Source organism: Carcharodon carcharias, chromosome 12 (assembly GCF_017639515.1).
Source record: "Carcharodon carcharias isolate sCarCar2 chromosome 12, sCarCar2.pri, whole genome shotgun sequence".
NCBI lineage: Eukaryota > Metazoa > Chordata > Chondrichthyes > Lamniformes > Lamnidae > Carcharodon > Carcharodon carcharias.
In genome coordinates this window covers 112,893,533-112,921,377 of record NC_054478.1, presented here as the reverse complement: position 1 = coordinate 112,921,377, position 27,845 = coordinate 112,893,533, and the positions used below count along the sequence as shown (strand labels likewise).

Below are 27,845 nucleotides of genomic sequence, written 5' to 3'. Positions count from 1 at the left end.
ATTCAAAGCTCCTGCAAACAATTTCTAAGGAAAATATGGTGGCTGTTTTGGTCCAGTAGATATATGAGAGTAGCTTTCCCAAGGCACATTATAGGAGAGGGCTGATTCAGGGTCTCTATTCTCAGCCTGTTGAGTTTCTCATCTGAATCAGGTACCCTGAAGAAGATCCAATTTAAGGCCAAAACAGAAAGCTGGATAGGTGAAAACTAGTCAGTCATCCCCGAAAAACTCCCTCAGTAATGAGTGACGATTTGTTGGATCAAATGCCTCTCAATTTATTTACCATTACTGTAATTACTCAAGTTCTACTTTGGTGTTAATGTTGCTTAAAATATACATAGACTATGTGTGTAGTAAGTGATTGTCAGCAGAAGTATTTAGACAGAAAAAAAGATTTCTTTTTTAACTATACTTGCCTTGACTAGGCTGTCCAACCTCAATTTGCTCTCTGATATTTGGGTCATTGATCGAAGCATTCTCATGGAAATTCACAGCAAAGGCTTGACATATAGGTCCACCAATTGAAGATGTAGAATCCTCTACAGGAATTGCTACAGCTTGTTTCAAGGAATCAATATTGTCATCCTGGATGCTGTCGGCTTGACATTTTTCTTCAATTCTAAACTCATATGGGACTCCTGATGGTAATCTCGTGTTTCTGTAATCAAAATAGGCATTCAGTTGGTCAATTTATTTCATTAAGCAAGTTTTATTTTTCTTTTGCTTTGCTTTTCACTGTACGTCCCAAGAAAGAGCATGGTTCTTACCAATCAACTTAATAGTTTTACACAATACTTGGTCTTCTCCAACTTTCCAACAACTTGTCAGGACGGCTTTTTCTAATTGGAGATCAGTTTTCATAATTGAAAAGGGATTGGTCCATGTAACAACATTTAAGATGATTTCAATTGAATTTTTGTTTGGATTAGCACAAAAGTTATCTACTATTGACCATAGTGCCTCAGGAGATTTGCTGACTAAGATGTGCTTCACTAAGAGAAAAACTGGGCTGCCACCCAGAGCCAATTAAGACAGCAGCCAAAACTTGGAGACTGTTTGGGTGCCTGCCCTCTAAGCTGAGGGATGGTGGTAGGATAAGAGATAAAGAAATCAGCAAGTTGAATCAAAAAAAATTGCAACTCATTTCACAAGAAGCAATCTTCTCGTCAGAATTTCTATAGAATAGGATTAGTATACTTGAACTATTTCCATCAGTTAATAAAACTTTATTTAACTCCACTGTAGTTGAATCTCATAAGCTAACTCCGCCCCTGGGTTTAGTAGTAGTAAAAGTTCATGCAATGTGTCAATTAATTATTCATTTTTTTCCTTTAAACTTTGAATCAACAACTTTATTGATTACTTACAAGTTAGAGCTGGAATCTTCACTTGCACTTTTACTTCTTTGGAACAACATACCACTCCACTGATGTTCTTGAAACTACAGTGAAAGAAGTAAATGCCTCAATGGAGAAGAATACAAATAGATGCACCAAACGGTTAGTCTAATTTTCATTACTTTAATCAAAATATTATGTAAAAAGTATCTTAGAAAATCTATTAAAATAAACAGTTACCAATCAGTCCAATATTTTTCTTAAAGGAGGTAGGAATGGGGAGAAAGGAGAGCAGGAATGACTCAATACCCCTTCATGAAGCACAACAACAAAAGTTAAGCCAACTACCTTCATGTGATCGCCACTCATTGTGTACTTGCATGTCACATACATCAAATTGGGGGCTTAATTACCACTGCAGAAGACTACGGCAAAATACAACACAACGTTAATAAGCTGATAGAATGATATTGAAATTCATTTTCCAATTGCATAAGTGCGAGATGGTGCATTTTGGTAGGAAGGATAAGGAGGCCATATATCCCTTGAAAAATACGTTAGAGGAGCAAATGGACCAGGAGTACAGATACAAAAATCAAAGTAGTGATGCAGATTAAAAAAAGCAAAAAACACTGGGTCCATTTCCAGAGGGAAAGAATTGAAAAGCATAGAATTTACGTTAAATTTATATAGAATGTTGATTAGGCTGCCTTTAAGTACTGTACACAATTCTGGTCTCCATATTATAACAAGGATATGGAGGAGCTAGAGATGATGCAAGAAAAAAAAAACAGAACTGAAAGGTTATACTTGCCAGGGAAGACTGAACAGGCAAGAGCATTTTTATCCAGGAGAGTCTCAAGGGTTGACCTGATAGAAGCCTTTACAAGTATAAGAAGTTTTTTTTATAAAGGTAGACGTAAAGAAGATATTTCCACTGGTGGGGAAAACAAGATCAGGGACGCAAATATAAGAGTCAGGGAGGAGATCTGTGGTGCAGTGGGTAGCATCCCTACCTCTGGGCCAGAAGCTCCAGGTTTGAGTGCCAATTCAGGACTTGATGGTTACGGAAGGTGTGTTCATAACATAACCAAACAGGTTGATTATCAGCCTGTAATCCTTCCAATATGCCTCATGGCAGGCAGTAAGAGCCGGGCAGTTTTCTGGTGGGCCATACTGCAGAAGGAAATGGCAAACCACTGCAGTACTTTGCCAAGCAAAATCATGGACCAATCCAATGGAAGTCCATGGTCGCCAACACCCACTTAGGGCATGGTACCTGAAGGAGGAGAATTTTTTTTTTTTACCCAGAATATTGAACACTATCACTTGGAATGGAATGGTTCAGGCAAATAGTGCAGAAGCATATAAGGGAAAGCTAGATAAACATTGGGGTGGGGGAAATAGATTATACTGATAAGATTACATGAGATGGTGGAAGGAGGATTGTCTAGAATTTATACATCAGCATAGACCAGATAAGCCTACTTCAGTGCATTTTCTGTGTAATACAAAGGGAAGTTGCCTCTACTTTGCCTGTAAACTTGATACTTACCATATAACAGCAGTTTTTGGCTTCAGCATGAATCTTTTCCATTTTCAATATCAGCCATTTTTGTGCCCAGACTTTTAGCCAATTAAATCCTAAATTACACTAAACCGTAAGCAGTTTTATAGTGTGTACATATTCAGAGTAAAAACAAGCACATTAAATGTTCAGTTGTCAAAACTCAAAAAACCATTACTGGGCACAGAACAAGGGACTGTTATGCAGCCACAGGCTTCACAGCAAAAAAGAATTGCTGGAAATGGAGACTATGGTCTCCCAATAACCACCCTTTGTACTGGCTACTCTCCAAATATCTTCAAAATAGACTGACAGAAGTCTAGGTGTAGCCCACTCACTTTTCCATAGGCAGGAGCACAGAAACATAGAACATAAGGTCATTGCACCACTCCATTTATTCCAACATTCAGTGAGATCATGGGTAACCTACAAATTTCACAAACCTGCCTTTACCAACCTCAGATTTAAAATTAAAATTGACCTAGCGTCAGCTACCACTTGCAGAAGACAGTTCCAAACTTTGACTACCCTTTGTGTAGAATAGTTTTCTATTTTTACTCAAAGAAAGCGTGGCTCTAATTATTGGAACATGTCTCCTAGTCTAGATTTCCCAACCAGAATAGTTTCACCCTGTCTATTCTATCAGTTTCCCTGAACATAGAGAATGATCAAATCACACATTAACTGCCTAAATTCCAGGAAATATAACAATAACTTGTGCAATGTTTTTTGTCTTTTAATCTTTGGATTCAGTTATCATTCTGGTAAATATACAAGCGAGAGCATAAGTAGACCAGCAGAGAAGATAAAAGAGCAGCACCGCAGCACCAAGAGTGAGAGCACACCAAGAACAGTGTGGGGATAAAAGAGCAGCAGCACAACAGCACCAAGAGGGAGAACACAGCAAGGAAGATAAAAGAACAGTGGCAGAGAGGCACAGAGCTAGAGCACAGCAAGACCAACAGGAGAATATAAGAGCAGAGGCAGCATAACCAAGAGGGAGATCACAGAGAGCACAGCAGGAAGATAGGAGTGGCAGCAGCGAGAGCAAGGACACAGTGAGACCAGCAGGAGGATTAAGCAGCTAAGGGCCGACTGATCGCATTTAAAAAAAAATCAAAATGTGACATCAAAATGTGCAAATCTCTAAACTAGGGGATTCATTCAAATTGGAAGCTGGAAAATTAAAAAAAATCAATCAGGGTAAGTATAACAGCAAGTGAATTATTAAGAGAACAAGCACAGAGCAGGTCTAAAGGTATTAACAAGGTACGAACTAGCAAAAGATAGGAAAGCTTTTTTTTCAGATCATGGATGGAGATATCAGACTTGTTGCTTTAAACTTCAGGACAATTGCGGGACCATGTGTTTACAAAGCATTTCCAGCTGATTCAGCTCCAGCTCAGGATGTATAAGTTTGAGGAGCACCTAGAGTCACTGTGGAGCAGCAGGGAGGATGTGTGTTTCCTGGGTCATGATTCAGGAAGTGGCCATGTCACAGGCTGTGTGTTCAGGATAGTCGATGGGTGACCATCTGGCAAGAGTAGGAAAAGGCTGGCAGTACAGGATTCTCTGGAGTGCATGCCACTTTCAAACAAGTACTCAGCATTGGAGACTGCTGGGAGTGATGACTCCTTGAAGGAGTGCAGTACAGACTATGGCACTAATGGGCAAGGGACTACACATGAAGGAACAGCAAAAAGTAGAAATGTAGTCATTACATAGCCAGGGGGCAGATAATCATTTCTGTCACCATCATCACAAGTCCGGCATCATGATGTTGTTTACCCTGGCATCAGGGAGACAACACATCGAGAGGTTGCAGAATATTCTGCAGGGATAAGGAAGTGAACCAGAAGCTGTGGTAAAAGCCAGTGCCAACAACAGAGGGGACAGACTTTGAGGTCCTTTGGTCAGATTTTCAGGAGTTAGGAAGTTAAAAAATAGGACCTCAAAGGTCAAATCTTCAGATTACCCTCAGTGCCGCTCAGTAGCTAGAATAGAAATAGGAAGACAGAGAGGATCAATGTGTGGCCTGAGGTACGTTGCACGAGGGAGGGCTTCAGATTCTTGGGGCACTGGGACCAATTCTAAGACAGAAGACACCTATTCAAAAAGAACAGGGTGCATCACAACAGGATTGGGAGGTTCACTAGTGTAGTTGAGAAGGATTTAAACTAAATCAGCAGGAGGATGGGCACCTGCATATTGAGGTAGAAAAGAAGAATAAGATGCATAAAGCGTTGGACATTACTAGAGAAGGAAATAGTATTATTAGCTAGCAGCAGACTACGAAAAACTATGGGAAAATAGAAAGGCAGATTTACAATGAATGTATGTAAATGCACAAAGTGTGGTGAATATGGTCGGCGAGCTGCAAGCACAAATAACCAAACCTACTGATACCAGACAATATAAGCACAGTTCTAAAGAATGTGAGGGACACAGGGTGCATGTGCATAATCTTTGAAGGTGGTAGAGCATATGGAGAGGGAATGGCTTCATAAATAGAAGTATTGGGTACAAAAACAGAGCGTTGCGTCAAACAATACAAAACTATGCTAAGCAGAACTGAGAGCACTTCTTTACCTAAAGAAGGATATATTAGCCTTGGAGTGAGTCAGTGAGTCATTTACGGCACAGTAACCACACTTTAGGAAGGATCTGAGATCCTTGAGAGGGTATAGAGGGGATTAATCAGAATGGTAAACTTTACGCAACAATTTTTTTATTCATTCACATGGTGCGGGTTTCGCTGGCTGGGCCAGCATTTATTGCCCATCCCTAGTTACCCTTGAGAAGGTGGTGATGAGTTACCTTCTTGAAACGCTGCAGTCCGTGTGGTGTTGGTACACCCACAGTGCTGTTGGTACCCTCACAACGCTGTTATGAAGGGAGTTCCAGGACTTTGACCCAGTGACAGTGAAGGAACAGCAATATATTTCCAAGTCAGGATGGCGAGTGATTTGGAGGGAAACTTCCAGGTGGCGGTGTTTCTACTTATCTGTTGCCCTTGTCCTTCAGGATGGTAGTGGTTGTGGGTTTGGAAGGTGCTGTCTAAGGAGCCTTGGTGAATTCTTGCAGTGCATCTTGTACATGGTACACACTGTTGCAACTGTGCATTGGTGGTGGTGAGAGTGAATGTCTGTGTATGGGGTGCCAAATAAGCGGGCTGCTTTGTCCTGGACAGTGTCAAGCTTCTTGAATGTTGTGGGAGCTGCACTCATCCAGGCAAGTGAGGAGTATTCCATCACACTCCTGATTTGTGCCTTGTAGATGGTGGAGTCTTTGGGCTGTCTGCTGAAGTCCCAGCCTCTGACCTGCTCTAGTAGCCACAGTATTTTTATGGCTGGTCCAGTTCAGTTTCTGGTCTTGATTGCACCTTTGTTTGCTTGTCTTGCCTTCTTGCCTACTTGGGAGTAGAACCAGTTTATACCACTAAGGGGCAAGAGCTCAGCTTACCAAAAAAAAAGCCATGGGTGACTAGCAGTGACAACATGAAAATAAAAGAAAAAGCAAAAATTAGCAAAGATTGTGGTGAATGAGAGAGATACAAAGAACACCAAAGCATAACATATCAGATGGTGAGCAATGCTTCAGATGCGCGGTTGTACAGCAACTTGGACGTTTCCGCGCAGGCTGAGCACAAGTTTGCCCTTTAAGTTGCTGTGAGTATGCTGCCGCATAAGAATTTAAAGCATCCACACACTTAAATGAATAAGCCATGCACATCAAAAAAAAATTAGACAGAATGTTCATGGTTAAAAAGGGTATATGGAAAGAAACTTGCAAGCTATAATAAAATTAACATAATTTTTGCAATTATCTTAGGAAGAAGTGGGTAGTCAGAATAATGTGGGCCCTTTTGAAAACTGGTAATTGTGATATTGTCGGTGAAAATAAGGAAGTGGCTGACACCTTGAAGTCAGAAGTGTGAAGTGATACATTTTGCTAGGAAGACTGGGGAGAGGCATTGTAAAATAAAAGGTACAATTCTAAAGGGGATGCAGGAGCAGACAGACTTGTGGGTGTTTAAATACAAATCATTGAAGTTGGCAGGGCAGGTTGAGAGAGATTTAATAAAGCATATGGGATCCTGGGCTTTATCAAAAGCAAGGGCATGAGTACAAAATGAAGGAAGTTATGATAAACCTGAATAAAACACTGGTTCAGGCTGAACTGGAGTATTCCATCCAGTTCTGGACAGCACACTATAGGAAAGGTGTGAGGCATTAGAGAGGATACGGAAAAGATTCGTGAAAATGGTTCCGAGGGTGAAGAACTTCTGTTACGTAGATAGATTGGAGAAGCTGGGACTATTCTCGTTGGAGAAGAGAGAATTGAGAGGAGATGTGATGGAGGTGCTTAAAATAATGAGGAATCTAGACAGTAGATGTGGAAGAATCGAGAACCAGAGGACACTGATTAAGGCAATTGGAAAAAGAAGCAATGGTAACTTGGGGAAGAACTTATTTTCACAGTGAGTCATTAGGATCTGGAATGCACTGCCTGAGATGTGGTGGAGGCAGATTCAATCAGCGCTTTCAAAAGGGAATTGAATAATTAGCTGAAGAAGCAAAATTTGCAGGGCCACGAGGAAAAGGCGGGGGAGTAGGACTAGGTGAGTTGCTCTTGTAGAGAGCTGGCATGGACACGACAAGCTGAATGGCAACCTTCTGTACTGTTTAAGCATTCTATGATTCTATGTTGAATAATTATATTGTGTCAGTGTTTGCAGTAGAGGAAGAGAACCACATGTCAGACATCCCCAGGAAAGTAATATTGAATTGGGGCAGAAGCTCACCAAAATTACTGATAAACAAATAACCAATGAAAAAAGTAAAGGTACAAGGAGTGACAAATTCCCAGGACTAAATAAATTATATCCCAGGGTTTTAAAGAAGATAGGGAGAAGATTGCAAATGCCTGTTCCTTTATATTGAAAAATCACTTCTTCATTTAAAAAAGGAGGGAGGGAAACCGAAGTATTGTAAAGCAGTTACTAACATCTGTTGGGACTATAGTTAAGGATAGGGTGACTGAGCACCTTAAATTTTAGGCTGGTCAGCAAGCATTAACAAGGATTGCTAATGGGCATCCATGAGGCACTGAATGCCATCATCAGCAGCAGCACTGTATTCAACCACAATCTGTAATCTCATGGCCTGGCAAATCCCTCACTCAACCTTTACCAAAGACAGGAGACCAACCTGGTTTAATGACTGCAGAAGAGTATGTCAAAAGCAGCACCATAAGAACACAAGAACTAGGAGTAGGAATAGGCCATTTGATAAGATCATGGCTGATCCGACTGTGGTCTCAACTCCACTTTCTTGTCTGTCCCGCATAACCCTTGACTCCTTTGTTGATCAAAAATCTAATTCAGCCTTGAATATATTCAATGACCCAGCCTCCACTGCTCTCTGGGGAAGAAAACTCCACAGACTATGAACTTCTGAGAGAAAAAATTATTCCTTATCTGTTTTAAATGGGAGACCCCTATTTTTAAGTGGTGTCCCCACATTCTAGACTCTCCTACAAGGGGAATTATCCTCTTGGCATCCACCTTGTCAAGTCCCCTCAGGAGCTTATATGTTCTAATATGATCACCTCTCATTCTTCTAAACTCCAAGGGGTATTGGTCCAACTTCCTGAAACCATCCTCATAAGATAAACCATTTCATTCCAGGAATTAGGCAAGTGAATCTTTCTGCACTGTTTCCACTGCATTTATATCCTTTCTTAAAGGAGACCAAAAGTGTACATAGTACTCCAAATGTGGTCTCACACCAAGTCCCCACTTTCCCATTTTTATACTCGATTCCCCTTGCAATAAACACCAACATTCTATTTGCCTTCCTATTCACTTGATGCACCCACATACCAACTGTTTGTGATTCACGTACCAGGACACCTAGCTCCCTCTGTAGAGGAGAGATCTGCAATATCTCTCAATTTAAAAAATACACTTTTCTATTCTTCCTGACAAAGTAGACAAGTTCATATTTTCCCACATTATGCTCCATCTGCCATTTGTTTGCCCACTCGACTTATCTAAATCCCTTTGTAGAGTCTTTATGACCCCTCGCACGAGGTATACCTATGCCAGATGGACTGCAGCAGTTCAAGAAAGTGACTCACCATCAACTTCTCAAAGGCAATTACAGATGAGCAACAAATGCTGGTCTTACCAATGATGCTCACATCCCATGAAAGAATAAAAAAATACTTCTTTGCAAGTACATATCCTATTCTCTTACTAAAGTTTCTACTGAATTTGCTTCCACAGCATTTTGAGTTAGTGTAGTCCGGATCATCATAACTCACTGAATAAATGTTTTTCACCTCTGCTCCGCTCTTTTCTCCAATTTCTTAACTTCACCTGTGAATTAAATAATAATTGGCCATTCTTTCATTATTGTAATATTTTAGATTTCAGTTAAAATATTCGGCTGCTGTATCCATTGTTTGTTGCAGTTCTGGATTCTATTAAAACATACAACAGTTTGTAACAAAACTGAATAAAGACAAATCCTTACATCACATTCGCAGGTATTGATGGCAGTTGACAAGTAATCAGTAGCATCTGAGAAGCAGCTTTTTATCTTCAACAAGAATCCTTCCAAGGTCGAAAGTTTAGCATTCTGTTTCTCAAAAAATACAAATTCAGATATCATTTCACAGACTTCAAGTGCATATTAAACCCATACTCAAAGCTTAGACTCAGATTACATTTACGCAAAACACTCACTGCCTTAAAACCTAACCCTTTGACCACACTTTCAGTCCTATCCTCTCCCTCCCAATTTCTGGTGTGTCTACCCACTTTTGCCTTGAATTTGTATTGTGGAATGACTTTCTATAATTGTACAAAAAGCCAATGGACTTAAGGACTACATTCTGACTCCAATTTATGAGCCAAAATAAATAAACCACATTATTATCTAAATGAGAAAAGGAAATCCAGATGGATCCCAAAAACTGCTTAATTACAGTGCCCCTGTCAACAAACTTATTTAATTCGGCAATCAGTAATTTGCCCTTATTACCTGAGTAGTTAATCTTTGCTGGAGCATAACTATGTCATAATTTTGAATACATATTTCTTTTTGAAGAATTACTTTTTCCTGTTCAGCCATTCTGTATTTTTTCTTCTCTTCAGCAAGAGCTAATGCCAAAGCTTTATTGTTATTTTTAAGTGAGATCTTCATCATTGATGAGTTGTCTGAAAGAGAAAAATATTTGCATTGGACCAAGTGCAGAACGTGGTTTAGAAATTGAGATACTTACTTCCAGTGTCCGAATTGCTCACTTTAGTACCAGCTGTTTAACCGCTGCTTGCAAGAAGGCAATGTGGTGAATTCAGAACAATTAAAAGTTGGAAACATTGCAGAACTGACTTGAAATGTGCTGTGTCCAATCTACCCTAAGAGTAAATCTTCCCACATAGCACATCTCTTGGAGCAATTCAATTCTTTTAAGTCTGTTATAATTTGCTTCTCCACAGTTTGCTGAAATTGGAGAAAATGGAACACAAGGTTGGGAGACAGTCACATGGGGATAACCAATCACAATTAGTGGACAGTTCAACGCAAATAGAGTTTAACTGACAAAAGGATTCTTTAGTTAAATAGGACTTTTGTCTAAATTATATTAGTAGTACCTCCTTCTCCATGGGCACTTGTGGGGCTGCTTTCAGAGTTCCATACTTATTGGTTTACTAAAATAGGTATGAGAAGAATAACCTAATTAGCTGTAGGAAAATGTCTGCTTAATAATATTTGACTAGGTTAAATTGGGGGACAATCACAATAATTTTTTTTTAACCACAGATTGGAGGTTTATTATGGTTATTCTAATCAAGCTATCGTGGTCTGTCACATATGCTGTCAAAACCTGTATTGAAAACTTTTAGTTTGATCTTCCAAAGAATGAGTGTGGGAAGCAGGAGAGACAGTGATGAGAGAGAGACTGTGGCAGGGAGAGAAAGGAACAGCAGGATAGTGTAGGGAACACAATATTATAGAGGGTTGGGGCAGGTTAGGGGAGAAGCATTGTGCCTGGAGAGGAGGTAGGATGGGAGTAGCTGCTGCAGGCCATATTTTTTTCTGCAACCCCAATCCATTACAAATCTGTAACCACTGATGGCCCCTTTCCCCACCATGCCATACCACTCTCAACACCCGAACTGAAATAAAAGAAAAAGGCAGAGAGAAAGAGGAAAAAAGGAGTTATGGGGTGCAAGGTAGTAAAGGGACAACAGATCTGTGAGACAGATTGTTGAGCAGTAACAAAGAAAGAGTGACAGGTAAAATGTTAACCAGTTTCTCCCACATGTTTGCCATGCCACAGAAAAATCAACAATATTCAAAATCTAATTTTTGTGTGCTTTCCTTCATCTTTTTCCATGAGAATTTTCTGGCTCCATATTTACACTGAATTGTAAACTGGTGATGCTCAAATTAATCCCTCCCACCAGTTGAAATCCTGGCAGAAAGCTGTAAATATGTGACAATTTCCACTAAAAATCTGAATATGGAAATTTATTTTAACATGCATAAAAATAATTGGCTACAGTACTACTGTTGGGCCCCATGGTTTTAAGTGACAAATGCGGCCACCCTCCCTCTCTGGTACTAACTGAAATGTAGTGAACAACTAGGAGGATAGTAACAGACAAGACTTCAGAAGAACAGGCTGGTGACAATGGGCAGACATGGGTAGCTGAAAGTTAACATGTGAAATTTAATACAGTGTACAGTGATTCATTTTGGAAAATAAATTGAGGAAAGGCAATATAAACTAAACAATTTTAAAGCAGAGTGTAGGAGCAGAGAGACAAGGAGGCGTATGTACAGGAGTGTTTAGAAAGTGGCAGGAGAAGTTAGTTTTAAAAAGCATATGGAATCATTGGCTTTAGAAATCAAGGGATAGAACAGGGAAGTTATGCTAAACCTTAACGAAGCTGATAAGATACTTCAAGCTGCATAAACCAAGAAAGGCACATTGACAAATCAGGAAACCTCATCAAGGCCTTGCTATGAAGTACAGTGCAAATGGAAGCACCGTATGAATGTCTGGACTCAGATTCTTGAAATCTTGGACTATTCAGTCATGAAAATAAATTCCTAGTCATGGAGTTATGTGTGGGAGAGAAACAAAATAAAAGGGGAATTTTTTCAGTCAGAAGATGGTGAATCTTTGGAATTGTCTACCCAAGAGGGCTGTGGAAGCTCAATTATTGAGCATGTTCAAGACAGAAATCGATAGGTTTCTGGAGACAATGACATCAAGGGATATGGAGATAGTGTGGGAAAGTAACACTGAGATAGATGATTAGCCATGATCTAATCAAATGGTGAAGCAGGCTCGATGGACCAAATGGCCTACTCCTGTTCCTATGTTTATAAAATAATGGCTGGGGCCAACTGTCATATTGTGGCCAATTCTGGGAACCACATTTTAGGAAGTACATCAATGCTTTACAAAGGATGCAGACCAGGTTTACTAGAATTATCAGAGATGACAGATTTCAGTTATCTAGACAGACTAGAGTAACTGAGGTTGTTTTCCCTAGAAGAGCTAAGATTTAAGGGGAAATCTGATAATATTCAAAATCATGAAGAGTTTTTGAAGAGTAAAGCAGGAGAAACTGCTTCCAGTGGAAAAAGATCAATAACCAGGGTGCACATATTTAAGGTAACAGGCAAAAAAGCCAGAAATTACACAAGGAAAAAATTAGCAAGCTATTGCGATCAGGAATGCATTGCCCAAAAGGATGGTGGGAAGCAGATTGAAAAATTTTCAAAAAGGAATTGGATAAATATTTGAAGAGGAAAGCTTTGCAGGGCTAATGGACAGTTCTTTCAAAGAGCTGGCACACTCCTAATCCTGCTCTGTATTATTCTACAATCTATATTGAACATCACTTGGAGGAAGCACTGAGGGTAGCAAGGGCACATAACATACTCTCTAACAGAGGACTGCAACGTCACAATGAGTGGTTTGATAATGCCTCCATTGACCAAGTTAGCCAAACCCTGAAGGACATAGTTGCCAGGTTGGGTTTGTGGGAGTAGACAAGAGAACCAACACAAGGAAATAAAATACTTAAGCCGATCTTCATAAATCTACCTGTCAGTGTTTCATTTGTCCATGACAGTTTTGATGGGAATAACCACTTTGGATAGGGACCAGACTTCATATTGAGGCTAACAAATAGTTAAGAGGTCCAACAGCTTAAAAGTGGGCATCCATGAATCACTATGGGCCAATCGCAGCAGCAAAATTGTATTCCACCACATCAGTCCAGTGTATCACTCATTCTCCCATTACAATCTCCTGAGGTTCCTATCATCATTGATCTCAGTCTTCAGCCAATTCAATTCATTCCATGTGCAGTCAAGAAATGGCTGAAAGCATTGAACACAACAAAGGCTATCATTTCTGGCAACATCCTAGCTGTAGCACTGAAGACTTGTGCTCCAGAACTAGTCAGGCCTCTAGCCAAGCTGTTACATTATAGTTACAGCATTGACATCTACGCAGCAATGTGGGGGCCCAGGCATGTCCTATCCAATGCAGCCAACCCTATCAACCCACTCAATCGGCTGCAAAGTGCTGGAAGGAGTGTCAATTGTGCTATCCATCAACATTGATTCACCACAAACCCATTCACTGATGCTCAGTTTTATCACGGACAAAAGGGCTGAATTCCAGAGACAAGAGTGACTATCCATGGCATCTGGGTCAGAGTCAACTGAATGTAGCACCACAAAGACTTCATCAAAACGAAGCAAATGGGGACCAAGCAAACTGTCAGAGATTAGAGTCTTTCCCAGCACAAAGGAAGACTATTACATTTGGTGGAAACCAAACATCTCAGCACATAACATTATCAAAGCTTTTCAGGGCAGGGATTCCACCTGTTAAAGAACCTGCAGCAATTCGACAGTGGAAACCACTGCAGCTGCAGAGACAATGACACAACCTCAAGACCTTAACTTCAGATAATGCATCAGCTTGACTTCCAACATATCAGGCCTGCACCGAACAATAGAGACTCTGAACTGATCCAACTTTTATAAGTATAATTTTTATCCTCCTTTGTAACGTGTGTGTGTGTGTGTGTGTGTGTGTGTGTGTGTTTGTATCTTTTCTTCACTAACTTCCAGAACAATAGTGTGAAACTGTTTCCTTTTTAAGTGAAAAAACTTCGCTACTGAGTTATTTTTAAATTGAGTTACTCACTCCAAGGGTAAAAAATATACACACATACAGTGTTAACAGGTGACTTTGGGGAAACACCCTTTAAAGCACTAGTGACAATTGGGGGCTCGGATCCAGAATTGAATCCATTTGCAAACCTGCCAAATTTGAACTTTAAAGAAATTGGAAGTAGAAGAGGAAAATAACGGATGAAACAGCGAACTTTTATAAAGTACTAATGGTCAAAGTTAAGATGGCTAGTTTTGACGCACAGACATTCGTTGAACAGGAAGTTTTAACATTGCAAAACCTAGCGTACATAGAACAGCTAAAATCCATAACTAAATGGATAGGACTTAAACTACCCACCAAGACAAAGACAAGAGTTTCTCAAGAAACTCAAGAATGCTGGCTGAGCATTTGGGTCTCTGGGCTGAGTTGGAACAGGTAGAAGAAGCCATATTGAGCCAGAGTAGGTTACTTTAGTCAAAATACAGCTGGAAAATCTGAAGACAAAGCCGAGCATTTCAAGAAAGGGAAAAAGATAGGGAAGTCTGAGAGAAAGAAAGGGTTTTCCAGCTCTGAAAATTGGAGATAAAGTTGCAGGCACAGAAAGAGAGACCTAAGACAACTTGAGGCTACTAGGGAAAATCTCACTCTGCCAATAAGAGCACAAACCCCTGTAACCCAGAAAAAGGTTTTGAGGAAGATGTAGAATTTTTTTTTACCACTTTTAAAAAGGTAGCTGATCAGCTATATTGACCATAAGATTATAAACACTCATGATGCAGGGTCAGCTATCAGTAAAGGCCCAGGAAATCTATTCCACGCTGTCCCTTGAAGTGACCGTTAATTACGAACAGACCAAAGCTGGAATTCGTGGTGCATATGAATTGGTCCCAGGGGCCTAATTGTCAGCAATTCCCATAAGAAATCCACACAGACTTATCTGGAATTCGAGAGAATTAAACAGATTGCATCTGACTGATGCGTCAGCACTTTAGAAATAGAGCAAACCTATGAAGGGATAAGGGAATTGGTACAATTAGATAAGTTTAAAACTTGTCTCAGCTATAATATAAAAATGCAGCTCTGCAAGGGCAGCTGCAGTTTTGGCTGAGGTCTACGAATTGACTCTCAAACCCCTGAACCACAGTAGACCTAGTTCAGGTGACTCACATCAGCAATGAAGAGATAAAAGGGAGATATAGTAGGGACAGAAGTAGATCCTACGGAAAATGAGAGTGTGGGAAGAGCGCCATCTGCATTCACCGTTGCCGTGAAGCAGTCTAGGAAGTGTGTCTTCTGCAGTCACCGTGAAGCAGTCTGGGAAGAATGTCCTCTGCACTCACTGTCGGCGAGAAGCAGTCTGGGAAGACTGCCCTCTGCAGTCACTATCCCCGAGTGAAAAAAAACAAAGAGTGATGTCACAGGAAAATCGTAAGTTCATTGGTTGATAAGTAACTGAACTACCTATTCTAAGTTGATTTCAGATTAAAGGTGACTACTGGGGCCCATGATCGGAGGCCTAACACTTCAGCTTCAACTTAGCAGAGAGACTGAGTTCCAGTTGATTTGGCTATCAAGAAGACTGGCTGTCTGGCAGGAGGCAGAGAGTGGGGATAAGGGGGTCCTTCTCAGGGTGGCGGCCGGTGACTAGTGGAGTTCCGCAGGGGTCAGTGTTGGGACCACAACTTTTCACTTTATACATTAATGATCTAGATGAAGGAACTGAGGGCATCTTGGCTAAGTTTGCAGATGATACAAAGATAGGGTGGAGGGACAGGTAGTATTGAGGAAGCGGGGAGGCTGCAGAAGGATTTGGACAGGTTAGGAGAATGGACAAAGAAGTGGCAGATGGAATACAATGTGGGGGAAGTGTGAGGTCACGCACTTTGCATGAATAGAGGCATGAACTATTTTCTAAATGGGGAGAGAATTCAGAAATCTGGAGTGCAAAGGGACTTGGGAGTCCTAGTCCAGGATTCTCTTAAGGTTAACATGCAGGTTGAGTTGGTAGTTAGGAAGACAAATGCAATGTTGGCATTTATTTCGAAAGGACTAGAATATAAAAGCAGGGATATGCTGCTGAGGCTTTATAAGGCTCTGGTCAGACCACATTTAGAATATTGTGAGCAATTCTGGGTCCCGTATCTCAGGAAGGATGTGCTGGCCCTGGAGAGGGTCCAGAGGAGGTTCACAAGAACGATCCCAGGAATGAAAGGCTTAACATACGAGGAACTCTGGGTCTGTACTCGATGGAGTTTAGAAGGATGAGGGGGATCTGATTGAAACTTACAGAATACTGAAAGGCCTGGATAGAGTGGATGTGGGGAAGATGTTTCCATTAGTAAGAGAGACTAAGGCCCGAGGGCACAGCCTCAGAGTAAAGGGAAGACCTTTTAGAACAGAGATGAGGAGAAACTTCTTTAGCCAGAGAGTGGTGAGTCTATGGAATTCATTGCCACAGAAGGCTGTGGAGGCCGGGTCATTGACTGCATTTAAGACCAAGATAGATAGGTTCTTAATTGGTAAGGCGATCAAAGGTTACGGGGAGAAGGCAGGAGAATGGGGTTGAGAAACTTATCAGCCATGATTGAATGGCGGAGCAGACTCGATAGGCCGAATGGCCTAATTTCTGCTCCTATGTCTTATGGTCTTATATTTTGAATCTCTATTCTCAGTTGCTTTCAGGTTAAAGGTAAATAGGTGAAACATTTTGCAGATTGATAATCCAAAGACCATTACGGAATTTAAAAACAAATTGAAAAACTAATTAAATAAAATGGGAGATACAGAGCCAGGCAATGTGTTTTAGCTGCATGATGTGGGAGCTGGTGGACCCTATTGTGGTTCCTAGTGACCACATCTGTAGCAAATGTTGGTTGCTCGACAAACTCCAGCTCAGAGTTGATGAGCTGGAGTCTGAGCTTTGGACACTGTGACACATCAGGGAGGGGGAGAGTTACCTGGACGCTGTGTTTCAGGAGACAGTCACACCCCTTTGATTAACTACCTTAAATTCGGCTAGTGGTCAGGGACAGGAGGGTGTGACTATGAGTGAGGCAGGTAGAGGGATCCAGGAAGTAGCACCGCAGGAGCTCAGCCCTTGCCTTTATCCAACAGGATTGAGATTCTTGCTCCCTGTGTGGACGAGAGCGGGGACTGTAGAGAGGATGAGTAAACTGACCATAGCACCGTGGTACAGGGAGCCATTCAAGTGGGGGGAGAAAAAAGAAATGTTATTGTAATCGGGGATAGTATAGTTAGGGGAATAGATACTGTTCTCTATAGCCAGGATCGAAAGTCCCGAAGGCTGTGTTGCCTACCTGGTGCCAGGGTTAAGGATATCTCATCTGGGCTGCAAAGGAACTTGGAGTGGGAGGGGAAAGATCCAGTTGTTGTGGTGCACGTAGGTACCAATGATATAGGTAGAACGAGGAAAGAGGTCCTGCTGAGGGAATACGAGCAGCTAGGGGCTAAATTAAAAAGCAGAACCAAAAAGGTAATAATCTCCGGATTATTACCTGAGCCACGAGCTAATTGGCACAGGGTCAATAAGATTAAAGAGGTAAATGCATGGCTCAAAGATTGGTGTGGGAGAAATGGGTTTGAATTCATGGGACATTGGCACCAGTACTGGGAAAAGAGGGGGCTATTCCATTCAGACGGGCTCCACTTGAATGATGCTGGGAACCAGTGTCCTGGCGAAATGCATAACTAGGGTTGGAGATTGGGTTTTAAACTAAATAGTGGGGGGGGAAGGGTTCAGTTGCACGGAAATATAAAAAATCAAAGTCTAAGCAGAGGGTAAGAGTGCAGGTTAGTGACGAGGTCGATTGTTACCAAAATGTAAAAGGAAGGGACAGAGTGTGTGAACATCATATCACGCCAAAGAATCATATAACAGTAGGGAAAATTGACACTAGGGTAACTTAAAGGTTTTGTATCTGAATGCGTCTAGCATTTGGAATAAAACTAATGAGTTAACAGTGCATAAAGAGATAAATAGGTATGATTCTCTGGTGATTACTGAAACATGGTTACAGGGAGAACAGGTTTGGGAGTTGAACATCCAAGGGTACTCAGTGTTTCAGCAGGATAGGCAGGAAGGAAAAGGAGCTGGTGTAGCTTTGTTAGTAAAGGAAGAGATCAGTGCTATAGTGAGGAATGATATAGGCACTGGAGAGTAAGACGTAGAGTCAATCTGGGTAGAAATAAGAAATAGCAAGGGAAAGAAGTCCCTGGTGAGAGTAATCTATAGGTCCCCAAAAGTAGTTCAGCAGTAAGACACAGTATAAACCAGGAAATACTGGGAGCATGTAAGAAAGGCACGGCAATAATCATGAGTGATTTTAATATGCATATAGATTGGACTAATCAAATTGGCAAGGGTAGCCTCGAGGGAGAGTGCATTGAGTGGATTAGAGATTGTTTCTTGGATCAATACGTTATGGAATCAACCAGGGAGCAGGCTATTCTGGATTTAGTTTTGTGTAATTAGATGGGATTAATTAATGATCTCATTGTAAAGGATCCTCTAAAGAAGAGCGATCATAGCATGCTAGAATTTCAAGTTCAGTTTGAGAGTGAGAAACTTGAGTCCCACCCTAGTGTTCTGGAGTTAAACAATATAGGCACGAGGGCAGATTTGGTCCTAGTGGACAGGGCAGCAAGACTACAAGGTAGGACAGTTGATGAACGGTGGCAGATATTTAAAGAGATATTCAATTCCTCCCAAGTAAAATATATTCCAAAGAGGAAGAAAAATGGCAAGGGGGAAAAAGCATCAATGGCTAAGCAAGGAAGTTAAAGATAACAAAGGCAAAAGCTAAGGCATACCAAATTGCAAAGGTCAGTGGCAGGCTGGAAAATTGGGAAACTTTTAAAGATCAACAAAGGGTTACTAAAAAAAAAATGAAAAGAGCAAAGGCTAAATTATGAAAGAAAACTAGCGCAAAATGTAAAAACTGGTAGCAACAGCTTCTACAAGTATATAAAAGGAAAGAGAGTAGCTAAAGTGAATGTTGGTCCCTTGGAGGATGAGACTGGGGAGTTAATAGTGGGGAACGCAGAAATGTGTAATCAATATTTTGCCTCAGTTTTCACGGTGCAGGACACTAGTACCACCCCAATAGTAACAGGTAGTGCAGAGGGTATAGAGAAGGAGGAACTTAAAACAATCACCATCACTAGAGAAAAAACACTGAGGAAACCATTGGGATTGAAGGGTGACGAGTTTACAGAACCTGATGGCCTACATCCCAGGGTCTTAAACGAAGTGGCAGCAAAGATAGTGGATGCATTGGTTATATTCCAAAATTCTCTGGATTCTGGAAAGGTTACAGTGGCTTGGAAAAAGGGCAATATAACACCCTTATTCAAAAAGGGCGGGGGGGGGGGGGGGGGGGGGTTGCAGAAAGTAGGAAATTATAGACCAGTTAGTTTAATGTCTGTTGTTGGGAAATTGTTGGAATCCATTATTAAGGAAGTAGTAATGGGGCATTTGGAAAGTCAAAATGGAATCCATCAGAGTCAGCATGGTTTTATGAAGAGTAAATCGTGTTTGACTAATTTGCTAGAGACAAGCAAAGCAGATAATGGGGATCCTGTAGATGTAGTATATCTGGACTTCCAGGAGGCCTTTGATAAAGTGCCGCACAAAAGATTAATACACAAGATAAAATCACATGGAGTTAGAGTCGGGATAAATGGGGTCATTTTCTGGATGGCAAGCTGTAACTAGTGGGGTGCCACAGGGTTCAGTCCTTGGGCCCCAACTATTTGCAATCTATATTAATAACTTGGATTTAGAGATAGAAAGTACTATAGCTAAATTTGCAGATTACACCAAAATAGGTGGGAAAATAAGTTGCAATGAAGAAATAAGAAATTTACAAATGGATATGGACAGGTTAGGTGAATGGGCAACATTTGGCAGACAGAGTTTAACATGGATAAGTGAGAGGTTATCCACTTTGGTCGCAAGAATAAAAAGGCGACTTATTATTTAAATGGAGAGAAACTTCAGAATGCTTCAGTGCAGAGAGATCTGGGTGTCCTCATGCATGAATCGCTGAAAGCTAGTATGCAGGTACAGCAGGCAAGAGTGGCAAATGGAATTTTGGCATTTATTGCTAAAGGAATAGAGTATAAAAATAGGGAAGTGTTGTTGCAACTGTACAAGGCATTGGTGAGACCCCACCTGGAGTACTGTGCACAGTTTTGGTCCCTTAACTTGAGGAAGGATGTAGTTGCATTGGAGGCGGTTCAGAGGAGGCTCATTAGGTTGATTCCAGAGATGTGGGGCTTGTCTTATGAGGAGAGATTGAGCAGTTTAGGCCTATATTCGCTGGAGTTTAGAAGGATGAGAGGAGATCTAATTGAGGTATATAAGATGCTAAAGGGGATAGACAAAGTAGATGTGTAGTGGATGTTTCCCCTTGTGGGGCATTCTAGAACGAGAGGCCATAGTCTAAGGCTAAGGGATGGTAGGTTTAAATCAGAGATGAGGAATTACATTTTTCAAAGGGTCGTGAATCTGTGGAATTCACTACCTCAGAGTGCAGTGGATGCCAGGACGCTGAATAAATTTGAGGAGGAGATAGGCAGATTTTGAATTAGTAATGGGTTGAAAGGTTATGGGGAGAGGGCGGGAATTTGGAGTTGAGGCCGAAATGAGATCAGCCATGATTGTATTGAATGGCGGGGCAGGCTCAAGGGGCTGAATTGCCTACTCCTGCTCCTAGTTCTTATGAGAATAATGAAAGCAGGGCAAACCAATCTCCAACCTTCAAAAGAGGAGGTCTAGTAAAAAGAAAACCAGCAGGACCAAGCCCTGGTTGCGTTCATTACGGCAAACCATGGTATGTGCAGAGAACCGCAGTGAACATTACAGCACAGCCTGTTGTCTATGTTCATGAAAGTTGTAAGTCTCTGCAAACACAACACAGGGTGCAGAGACCTATCAGGATTTTGTATTCAAGGGGAAGATGGCCCCTAGTGTTTCCAAAGAACGCGAAAAGGAGATTTGCACTCTCCGAGACACTTACAGACATTGCTAGTGGGGAAAATTTAAAATTTCTCAACACAGGGGCAGAACAATTTTCAATGTACTAGTCAAAGGACTCACAGGAGAATGTACTGAGGTACCAACAGTAAAAATTCACTTAAACAGTGAGCTTGTTACAGGGCTAGTAATAGTGGGTGTAATCTCAAGTTTACCCATGCAAGTGTTCAACTTTTTACTGGGGAATGACCTGGCAGGTTGGAGGGTGTTGCCCAAAAAATTCATGGACAGTCAAGAGGGGTTGCAGAGACTGAAGAAAAACAGCATTCTGCAGGGGTTCAGAAAGGTGGAAAAGGTTCAGATGTCCTGCAGGGGGCAATGGAACCCATGAGGGTGGAAGTGGTTCAGGAGAAGGCACTTGAAAGAGGCCAAAATCAGGCTACAAAATTAAATGACCCGTGAGATGTAGAAAAGATGAAGGGAGCGACCCTGAAATTAGGTTAGCAGACTCTTTCATCTCAGAGTTAAGCAGGGACCAGCGAAGTCCTAAAGCAGGTAAGCATAGTGAGGGAGACACCTCACCCAGTTGAAGAGTTGCTAGGCAGGGCTGCAGAAACTAGCCAGCCACCTGTTAGCAGAGGTGTCCCAAAAGACACATCCCCTCAGTAACTGAAACTGGGGAACTCCTCCCAGGGGTCCAGAACAAATGTATCCCACTCCATTGCTATAGAAGTTTAAATCTTCAGTGAACTGCCACCTGAATTAACAAGCTCCTGGATTTTGGATACAGGCAAGCAAGGGTTAACAGCTTTACAGCACCTTTCTCCAGACAGGCAACTTAATTTGCATATTAAAAGCCTTTGAGTGCAAGAAAAGCTAATGAAACTTGACCAATCTCCAGGAACTCGCATGAATTCTAAACCTTCCTAAAATGCTAACTTCTGCGGTTGCACGGGAAGGTGCAAGGCACCGGGAAAGTGCAACACCTGCCCCTTTACTTCCTCTCTCCTCACCATCCAAGGGCCCAAACACCCGTTTCAAGTGAAGCAGCATTTCACTTGCACTTCCCTCAACTTAGTCTACTGCATTCGTTGCTCCCAATGCGGTTTCCTCTACATTGGAGAGACCAAACGCAGACTGGGTGACCGCTTTGCAGAACACCTTCGGTCTGTCCGCAAGCATGACCCAGACCTCCCTGTCGCTTGCCATTTCAACACTCCACCTTGCTCTCATGCCCACATGTCCGTCCTTGGCCTGCTGCATTGTTCCAGTGAAGCTCAACCCAAACTGGAGGAACAGCACCTCATTTTCCGACTAGGCACTTTACAGCCTTCCAGACTGAATATTGAGTTCAACAATTTTAGATCATGAACTCTCTCCTCCATCACCACCCCATTTCCGATCCCCCCTTTTTCCCCCCAATAATTTATATAGATTTTTCTTTTCCCACTTATTTCCATTATTTTTAAATGTATTTCCATCCGTTGTTTTATCTCTAACTTTTAGCCTATTTCGATCCCTTCCCTTCACCCCACCCCCACTAGGCTATCTGTACCTTGCTTGTCCTGTTTTCTACCCTTAATAGCACATTCCTTAGATAATATCATCACCTTCAACACCTCTTTGTCCTTTTGTCTATGACATCTTTTGGCTATCTCTACCTATCACCGGCCCTCTATCCAGCTCTACCTGTCCCACCCTCCCCCCATCCCCTTAAACCAGCTTATACTTCACCTCTCTTCTATTTTTACTTAGTTCTGTTGAAGAGTCATACGGACTCGAAACGTTAACTGTGTTCCTCTCCACAGATGCTGCCAGACCTGCTGAGTTTTTCCAGGTATTTTTTATTTTTGCTTTTATCTAAAAATAGCTGCTGGTCTGCTGTAAAGTAACAGCTAAAAGTGCCATACCTGCAGAACAGAAGTAAGGAACCTTCTCTCATTTCTGTAAACCTGATTCCACCCAAGCTCACCAGTTAAAGCAACCTGCGACAAGTCAACATTGGAAGCCAAAACAACTAGAGACAACTCTACAACCTCAAGACCTTCGTTTCAGACAATGCAACATCTCGACTTCAAACATATTTGGCCTCCACTGAACAGAGAGTCCGAACTTATCGAATTTTTATAAGTATCACTTTTATCTTCCTCTGTAACTAATCTTTCTGTATGTATTAGTGTATCTTTTTTTCAGTAACTTCCAGAAAAATAGTATGGAATAATCTAACTTCTTCCTTTTTAAGTCTCAAGGCTTTGCTGCTGGGTTATTTTTCTACTGAATTACTCACTCTAAAGGTAAAAAATACACACACATACATACACATTGCTCTTGGGAGACGCCTTTTAAAGCGTCTGTGACAGTGACTCTTACTTACATTTTACTCTGTTTTATTTACATAATGCAAAGCTGAAATTACAATTTTACTAATTTGGCTACTTAAGACTTACTATATTTCTTAAATCAGAATTTTTAATTTGAATGCAAAGATTAATAGATTGTTGCACAAATGGGTTGATCCAGGTCAGGTTGAAGACAAGGTCTGCAAGATTTGCAGAAACTAGAAAAGTCGAGGAAAGTAGAACACTTACTGAGAATCTTGGTCTTAATCTTAGAGATCAGAGATGCATTGTATTTTGTCTTTTTTAAAATACTATTCCGTCGTTCCTTCATTTTGCCAGAGAAGTCCAAATGGCTGGTGGATACAGTTGCATTCATCACTTCACTTTCCATAATTTAAACGCTGCCACTTTGTACACCTTAAAAAAAATACACCACTTTCATTGAATGTAACCCCACACTCAAAACAATAAACAATCAAATGGTACAAAGAAATGCAAAAATTCACCCATTAAAATTACAAATATGACAATTCTACTTGTTCATATAATTACATAGGATATAAAGCATAATCAATATCAGTGTTTACACTCCACTCATCCACCTCTCATCCTTCCTGGCACAATGATGGTGGTGCAAAGTCCCATCAATTGAAATCACAGCTAGCTATCTGAAAGAAGGGCAGGTTTTCACGGGAAATAATGTTAGAAGTGATTTCAAACAATTTATAGAAAGGAACATAGGAACAGGGAGGAGGCCATTTATCTCCTGTAGCTTCTTCCACCATTAAATGAGATCATGGCTGTTCTGTGACCTAGCTTCATATACCTACCGTTGGTTCATGTACCTTAATACATTAGGTTAACAAAAGTCTATCAATTTGAGATTTGAAATTAACAAGTGATCAAGTAATTTCCATTTGCAGAAATGAGTTCCAAACTTCTTACCACCTTTTGCCTGCTGGCGTTTTCTAATCCTCTAGATACAAGGCCAGCCCTTTTGATTATATTTTATATTTATTCATTAAAATTAAAGATCTATGTCCATTGACAGCACCACCACCCTCTGCCACTCCCCACCACAGTCTCTTTGAATCTCTACTTTTTCTAGCCTCTAGAGTTTATCCATTCTAACCTTTTTAGGTTCAAGTGGATGACCCCACATTTCCCTCCATTGAATCCATTTGTCACGGTTTTGCTCACTTAATCTATCAATATCTTTGGAAGTTTATGCTTCCATCTTCACTGCTTAAAATGCTGCCTTTGTGGCATCAGCAAACTTGGATATGGGGCTTTCTACCCCATAAATTGCAGTAAATAGAGTGAGTAGTTGAGGTCCCAACACAGATCCTTGAGAGACACCTCTAAGGATGTAGTCAGATCCCACCAATTAGATTTCTGACAAATTATCCTTATACTGTCTTCTATCATTCAGTTATTTTTTTAAACAATAATTTGCCTTTAATTCATGGGCTTCAACTTTAGCTAACAGTCTCTTATAAGACACTTCATCAAATGCCTTCTGGAAGTCTATAGAAATAAAAACCACCAGCATTTGTGTCCACTAGTTCCCATTTGCAGGGATGCTTTAACCAGAGTGCCCCCACTACTTGGACTGTCACCTCTCTTTTGCTGAGTCCATCAGGAAGGATGCGGGCATAAGGTTCAATTCAGCACACAAAGACAGGTGGAAGACGACAGCCTTGCCTGACTCCAGATTTGAATGGAATGCTTTCTGATTCCCACCCGTAGATTGAAACTGTACTACTGATGGTTATGTAGAGAAGTTGAATCCAATTCAAGCTCTAAACCTTATTTTCCAGCTTACAATCATCATGTAGGTGATATTCTGTCAAAGGCCCTCCCCTGTTCCAAGGTGATGAGGAAGGTGTACCCCCTGTCCCACACATGGGGGTTCCTATCCCTGAGTAGTGTAAGGCTACCAGTTATCTTCCTGCTGGATACAGCGCAGATCTGATCAGGAAGGATCACCATTTCCAGACTGGATCTGACTAGCAATGACTTTCACAGAATTTTGTGGTCCACACTGAGCTGTGAAATGTGCTGCCAATTATGGATTTCATCCCTCTCCTCCTCTTCTTGCAGACGATGATGCCTTTCCTTGTGGATTCCGACATGCTGCCTGCCGGAAATATACTCTCATATACTTTCAGCAAGTCTGGGCTGAACCAGTCCCAGAGAGTTGAATACAACTCAATCTCTAAATTATTGCTTCTGGCTGGGGGAATGTGTACTGTCATCCAAAACCTTTGTGACAGACGAAGGAAGGACTGGGAAGCCATTCTGTCAGTGGGCTTCATGTCACACAAGCCAGCATAAAAGGGTTTGCTGATACTTAGTATGTTAGGCAGTGATGATATCACCAAGTCACTTCTTTGTCCTGGCTGCTGATCAGAGAGCTGTGTACCTTTTGGAAGAAGAAACCCAAATTCTCCTCCTACTCTGTGGAGCAAACCGTGGACCTTTTTTAAAAAAAATTCATTCACAGGATGTGGGCTTCGCTGCTGAGCCAGCATTTATTGCCCATCCCTAGTTACCCATGAGAAGGTGGTGGTGAGCTGCCTTCTCAAATCGCTGCAGTCCACATGGTGTAGGTACGCTCACAGTGGTGTTAGGGAGTTCCAAGCTTTTGAAGCAGTGAAAGAACGGCGATATATTTCCAAGTCAGGATGGTGAGTGACTTGGAGGGGAACTTTCAGGTGGTGGTGTTCCCATCTACCTGATCTTGTCCTTGTAGATGGCAGTGGTCGTGAGTTTGGAAGGTGCTGTCGAAGGAGCCTTGGTGAATTCCTGCAGTGCAGTAGATGGTACACTGCTGCTACTGTGCATCGATGGTGGACGGAGTGAATATTTGTGGATGTGGTGCCAATCAAGCAGGCTGCTTTGTCCTGGATGGTGTCAAGCTTCTTGAGTGTTGTGGGAGCGGCACTCATCCAGGCAAGTGGGGAGTATTCCATCACACTCCTAACATGTTCCTGTTGATGGGGGACAGGCTTGGGGAGTCAGGAGGTGAGTTACTTGTTGCACGATTCCTAGCCTCTGACCTGCTCTTGTAGCGGAAAATGATGTAGATACCTCCGCATCAAAGACAGAGATCTGCTGGTTCTTCAGTTCTTGGAGTGCTTCCTTGACAAAGACTCCAACTGACTGCAGGAGGAGCAGATTCTGCATATGTTACTGGAGTAGGGGCATTTCTCTCGCCTTCTTTGAAGAAACTATTGACAATAACCCTTGATCACTTCCTTTTAGTGTGTCAGGGACTTAGAGGGGTTTTGTGGTTCACCTACCTTTGCAATACCTTTTCAATTCCTCAATATTTTCTGGGGCCAACAGTTTCTTATACAGCTTTCATGTCCTTCTTGTAGGTGACAACTGGCCAATAGAAGCCAGCAGTCAGAGAACACCAACTTAACTTAAGAATACTCAGGACACAAACAGAAGTCCAATCTAGAACAAACAGGCCTGTCCTGCCTTGGTCAGGTGTATCTGCATGGTGTTCCATCTGCAGGGCTGCTGAAGACAGCATGCAGCATGGGGTCTTTTGCCATTTCTATCAGGAATCTGGTGGTGTCCAGTTTTCTTTCAGCCCTCCCAGGTCAACCAGCTGCATCTCTATGCAGTTAAAGTCACTATCTAAAATGACCGGCCATGACATTGCCAGCAATAGAGAGTGACAGTCAGCTGCTGGTTGTTTTGAGCTGGGACATTTACTTGGAATAACTGGAGCAGAGAGTTCTTGCATGTTACATCCGCTACGAACTGCCTGTCATCTCCCTAACTTTGTGGATGGTGATGTTGCCTCCATTCAGAATACCCAGGCCAGAGGAGTGGGTATCCGTTCCTTCTGACCAGATCGATGGCTCATGGGATCACCATCACAACCATTGCTTGTAGGTACTGAGGTGCAGTATTCTGCACTTCTGCAGGAGGTCAGCTTTGACCCTGGCAAAGTACCTGTTGTGGTGCTACTCAAATAAACCACCAGGAGACCCAGGCATAGATTCCGATCGTTTATTCAAGTGTAGGCAGTCTAACACAGCATTCTAAAAAGGCACGTGTGTTCACTCCTTATATACACCTTTAGTCACATACAGATACCATTACTCAATTCTAATCGTCAGTTTACAATCACATGCTAAACAAGTTTCCCCAGCTTTAGTTACTTATTTCCCATCTGTACATATCCCCGGCATTGTTCTCATCCATGCAAGGCCTCCCATAGTTTGTTGATTGAAGCAAGGAGGCAGCCTAGCCTGCACAATTACTCACTTCCTGGCCTTATCCTCTGTAACTGGTTTGTCTCATTCCTTATCCTGTCCAGAGTACATCTGCTAATCTTCAGTTCTGCTCTCTTCTGCTTACATTTT

The 27,845-nt window shown here is 41.6% G+C and overlaps 1 protein-coding gene across 2 annotated transcripts in view; it reads right to left on the bottom strand.

Annotated features, from left to right (window-relative positions):
* si:dkey-57a22.11 (uncharacterized protein LOC569865 homolog) overlaps window positions 1-27,845 on the bottom strand; it is a 54,345-nt gene that overhangs the window by 20,539 nt on the left and 5,961 nt on the right. For both annotated transcript variants that reach the window (XM_041200083.1, XM_041200084.1), the window contains exons 2-6: window positions 23,710-23,877; window positions 9,954-10,129; window positions 9,444-9,548; window positions 1,368-1,441; window positions 417-658 (exon numbers count right to left, since the gene is read on the bottom strand). In XM_041200083.1, the coding sequence (XP_041056017.1) occupies window positions 417-658; window positions 1,368-1,441; window positions 9,444-9,548; window positions 9,954-10,129; window positions 23,710-23,851 (739 nt within the window). In that variant the 5' untranslated portion in view covers window positions 23,852-23,877. The remainder of the gene's footprint in view (window positions 1-416; window positions 659-1,367; window positions 1,442-9,443; window positions 9,549-9,953; window positions 10,130-23,709; window positions 23,878-27,845) is intronic.